The sequence below is a fragment of the Montipora foliosa genome, chromosome 12 (assembly GCF_036669935.1).
Source record: "Montipora foliosa isolate CH-2021 chromosome 12, ASM3666993v2, whole genome shotgun sequence".
NCBI classification, from domain to species: Eukaryota; Metazoa; Cnidaria; class Anthozoa; order Scleractinia; family Acroporidae; genus Montipora; species Montipora foliosa.
The window spans coordinates 38,801,986-38,806,985 of record NC_090880.1 but is presented as its reverse complement, the minus strand read 5'-3'; the positions used below and the strand labels follow the sequence as shown (position 1 = coordinate 38,806,985).

The following is a 5,000-nucleotide window of genomic DNA, read 5'->3' as shown; positions in this document are numbered from 1 at the left end:
CGATACGATAATGTCATTGTCGTTAAATGAAGTATTGCGAACTTCTTCTGCGAATTTGAATGTATCGGTGATTGTATGTTCATTGATGGATAGCGGTTTTAGATTTCCATCGAGCCACTTTGCTAGGTCGTAATTATAGGTATTGGTGGCTGACAGAATGGGTCTCATCGATAACGTCGGTTTATGTGTTTTCGGTAAACCATATAGATGAGCAAGCCTAGAACCAGTTGGACAAAGTGTGTCAGCTACAGGTTTAGGTAGAATCTTTCGAATTACATTACCAACGAGTTTCTCTTTCTCCAAGAGAGGATGGTAGTGCTTGGGAGGACGTCCCCTTGTCTTGGGTCTTTCCATGTCACGTTTTCTAAACTTAGACATATCATTAATTGAAGCTTCGGCTAGCAATTTCAAGTACTCCGATTTATCCATCACTACTACACCAGTCCCCTTGTCTGGCTTTGTTACAATTATATCATCGCGCTGTTTCAGGCGTTTGATTGCTCTCTGTAGAGTCTTAGGCGGTCTTGGGCCTTTACTCTTGACGTAGTTCAATGCAATAGATCGTAGAGTGCTGGCAGCCAGTTCTTTTTGGTCATCAGAGAGTTTAGGTTCCAGCATCCAGTAAGCTTTTTCAAAGCTAACCTTGATCTCGAGAGGTAGAACGTCTCGCGGAAACGCAAAATTCAAACCACGACATAGTACAAGCTTCTCAAAGAACGATAATTTGTAAGAAGAGATGTTTTTCACGTGTTTATCAACATCAACGGTTTTATGCATCAATCTAGATAGTTTCTTAACATGGCCGAACATAACATCTTTGTAATGTTTCTCACGTAGCTTGGTTAATATGTGAAGAGTACTCAAGTAGCGTATAGTACTATAGGAATGACGAACATCACTATAGATCTTGTTTATCTCCTCTTTCAGTCTTGTGTTTTGTTGACATTTCGAGCGTATTTCTTCAGCAATGACGTTTTGACTGAAATCTTTGGAGGACTGTTTCCATTTTCCTTTTGCTTGGTGACTAACTTCAGCAAATGTTGGAGTAAGGTTGAAGCTTTGACAGAGACGAAGAAATTCAATCGAACATTGACAATTTATCTGTTTCTTGCTAATATGTTCAAGACGCCTAAACAAACTTAGCTGATTGTCTCGTTTAAGAATTCCTATCAAACATGATAATGTAATGAGCATTCTTAAGAAATGCTCATGCAAATTTGATTGTCTTGTGTATGAAATGTTCCTTATTCGCGAGCACAAACCGTGTCTGAATATCCAAAGTGACTCGATAAAGGCAAAACTTTTCACCTAGCCTCTAGGGACTTTGAACTTAATCTTGGACATTAATATTCGAGTTATCTGTAAAATATTATATTTGACCTGATGATGGTGTCATGAGGACACCGAAACGTTGTCTTTAATAAGTATGTTTCTGCCCGTAATTTTTATCATCAAATCCATTACATTATCATGTTTGATGGTATATAATAAAACGTTTATTCACCTCAGTGTCGGTGAAAGTGGTGGAAATTTCTGCAACTACTAATCACCTACATTTCGATGAACAGTTGTTAAAGATCACAAATTGAGATTCGTTCGAGAACATTTCTGCTTCTACTATTGAAGTGTCTCAGTGCCGTCTTGCAAGCCTTTGTCTTCACTTGTCTGCCTCGTTCAAAATAAGCCACATGCATCTGATATGCAAGCCTCGTGTCTTCCAAAGCTTTGGAAAGTTCACTTGTTTTCGCTACACTGGATCATAAGGCCTTGGAGAGAAAACTCTCCGCTCCATTGGATTTCAACCGTCTTTCAACGACATTAGGGAATTTAAGAAACGACGACGGCTACGACTACGACAACGCCACAAAGCAATAATATCATTGGTTAAAAGAGCATAAATAATCGTGCTGCACGTGCAGCACGGATTTTAGCAAGTATCTCAGCGGTCCCCTCCATAACCACGGCGTGAAATCACTAAATTTGAAGTTTTGACGACAACGTAAGCATGCAACAGAGAATCTTTCATTCTCTATTTTAACTTTAAAGCCGCTCGTACCAATTTATTTTTAGGATACTTCGCCCACATTGTAGGACGTGAACGAGACTGAATAATCGCGAAAGACTTATGATAGAGCCAAGTTATATTTTGAGGTGACGTTTTCGTCGACCGTCGCTGGAGCAACAGACTGTAACCTAACACCCACTACGACCACGCAACTGAAGGAAGAGTTCGTCACTTACCGTATGTCCTATGCGGACCTCTTTTTTTGGCTGGATTAAGGTATTTTCCAATTCCAAACCAAGAAGTATTTTAGCCAAAGAGAGAGTATCAACTTTCGAACCTAAACCAAATTGGCTTTATGAAGACTGTTGTTACCGCTTTGAATAGCCTACTTTCGGTATGTTAAAATTCAGTCGGAAACAAAAGGCATCATCTCGAGGCTCTGGTGAATAAACTCATACTTGAAATCCTCATATTTATTCCCCAGAGCCTCGAGATCGTGCCTTTTGTTTCTGAGAAACATATATATGTCTTAGAAGAGGTTATAGGTTTCTATGTCAGAAATTGTTCGGGATTTAGTGAACTCTCCGACAAACAGTGCTTTCACTTTACAGAAGGAACAATTTAAAAATTCCATACCTCAAATAAAGGTCTCAAATCTGCGATTGGCGTGAAGAAAACGATGAACTACGAACAAGACAAACTTCAACATACCGAAGTTTGAGACACGTCTACAAAGAAGTCGGCCATAGTAATTGCAATAACACCTGCAAGGCTGTTACACCCCATTGAATTTAGAGGGGTTCCCCAAACCCTTAGTGACAGCTGTAAATATTTACAGCAAAACTTGGCTGATGCTAACGGAAAAAAACGTCACTGTGAACAAAAATTGCAAAGAGAACAGATTGAAATAGAAATAGGAGTGATTTCTCAACATATTCATTATAAATGTAAGGATAATCTGGAGGGAGGGAGAGACTTCATTGTTTTCCATTGATCGCTCGGTGCCAGTTGACGTCACATAGCAACGATATCGAAGCTTGGGAAGTTTACCATTTGCGCGGAAAATCCGGTTGGAATGGAACGCTCGAAATGGTACAGGATTTTTCCGGTGTGACGTTTCGCCAGGCCCGAGTCTCTCACGGCTGGAAGAAAGCAATAACAAATCAAAATTGCGGCTGCATCTGCAATGTCGAAAGGCGGGAAAAAAGGCGGGAGTGAGCCGGGTCGAGTGGGAGTTTACAAATGGCACAGGATTTTTCCGGTCATTTCGGTTGCAACGGGAAAAGAGGAACGATGACTGTACCATTTGAATTTCAAACTGGAATTTTCGGTTTTGTCGACAAATAGTAAACGCGCTTGGTTTTCGTGGGAAGATGCAATAGAAGATCTCTACCGAAAGCGTAAATACAGGCTTTTGCTCAACTCTTATTGTCTACTGACCTTTGTATCTTTTGTTTGCGCTTTTATCGTTAATCTTATTGAAATCGACGTCGGGTTGGTCCACCCAAAACGACCCGTCCGGCATTTTCTCTTCAAAGTTTATTGAAAGCGCATCTCAAAAAAAGGACGTTTGATTCTTTAGTAATCAACGTTTGATGAAACTACCCGGCATTTTTCCACGCGCGTACGTGAGCACACTTTGAGTGATAGGACCTCGCACGTCTTCAAACATCTACAGAATTCTGAGCATTGCCGCACTTTGTGCTCTAATGATTGTTTTAGCATCCTAGATCACGCTTCTACCACCTTCCAGCTTAAGATCAAAGAAGCCATTCATATTCAATGGGAGAAACCTACACTTAATCATCAACTTTATCATGTTAATTTAAAACTTTTTTTGTAATCTTTTACATTGTCATGTGTCCTTACAGCTAATTAGCATTTTGGTTCGCACTATGTACACTGTATATATTCAACTCTGTACTTTGTAATTTAAAGTGCACCTAACCCCAAAATATTTTTTTCGCTAAAATGAATCTTTGCAACTGCTCGAAACGCATTGCGGCCATTTTTTCATTTTTTCTAACAAATCCTGGCATTTTATAGGCTTCGAAAGTTGCGAAAATCGAAGCATCTTTTGTTCACGACCGAGTCTGAAGGGGAGTGGGTCTATTCCTGATTTGACGTCACAAACTGATTTACATTGCATCAACTCTTTGTAAAAATGCATGCAAAGTAGATTGTGACGTCAAATCAGGAATAGACCCACTCCCCTTCTGACTCGGTCGTGAACAAAAGATGCTTGGATTTTCGCAACTTTCGAAGCCTATAAAATGCCAGGATTTGTTAGAAAAATGAAAAAATGGCCGCAATGCGTTCGAGCAGTTGCAAAGATTCGTTTTAGCAAAAAAAATATTTTGGGGTTAGGTGCACTTTAAACTGAAGATGGCAGAAGTTTCTGTCGAAACGTGTTTTTAAATTTAAAAAGTGTTGTGTTGTTTCTTAAAATATCGTTATCCCTGCTACTATCCAGACCTTTTGGCAATATCATCCACGACGTAGCACAGAAGTATGAACTAATCAACGTTTACATCAAAAGTTGACTTGTGATGAGACATTCTCATCATGATCCTTTTGAACGCAAACTTTAAGGTTGTTGGTCTTGAGGGACGGTTTAAGCTTGGATATCTTTTAGACTACGTGTTGCAGAATTTTTGGGCACTTGTATTTTCTGTGTTTCAAAATTTGTTGACCCTTGTTATCTTGCGGGTTAGCTTTGTAGTTGACCGCTAGCTAGTTGGAAGTTGTGTTGGCGTGACTGACTCAGCTGACTGTTTGGGGAGCAAATTTTTGCTGGATTTTCACGTGTCAAATTAAATTGTTCTTGTTTGCGGACTGCTTGAAAGTTTAAAAGTCAGTTGGTTTGCCTGTGTGTTGACCTCTCCTGGCTGTAAAGTCTGTGACAGACTAATCAACAGGGGCACCCAACGAATCTGTTCCTCACATTATGTGTTCCCCAGAAGAATCTTGCTGGCTGGCAAAAATACAGGTGTTT

The 5,000-nt window shown here is 39.9% G+C and overlaps 2 protein-coding genes across 2 annotated transcripts in view; both read right to left on the bottom strand.

Annotated features, from left to right (window-relative positions):
• LOC137981163 (uncharacterized) overlaps positions 1-1,194 on the bottom strand; it is a 1,854-nt gene extending 660 nt beyond the window's left edge. The window contains exon 1 of the mRNA XM_068828503.1: positions 1-1,194. This exon is cut by the window's left edge and continues 660 nt beyond it. Coding sequence (XP_068684604.1) covers positions 1-1,194 — 1,194 coding nt within the window.
• The window catches only part of LOC137980158 (tetratricopeptide repeat protein 28-like), a 21,556-nt gene extending 19,172 nt beyond the window's left edge, over positions 1-2,384 (bottom strand). The window contains exon 1 of the mRNA XM_068827533.1: positions 2,242-2,384. The gene's annotated coding sequence lies outside the window, so the exon portion shown is untranslated. The remainder of the gene's footprint in view (positions 1-2,241) is intronic.
• Between the last annotated feature and the right edge of the window lie 2,616 nt (positions 2,385-5,000).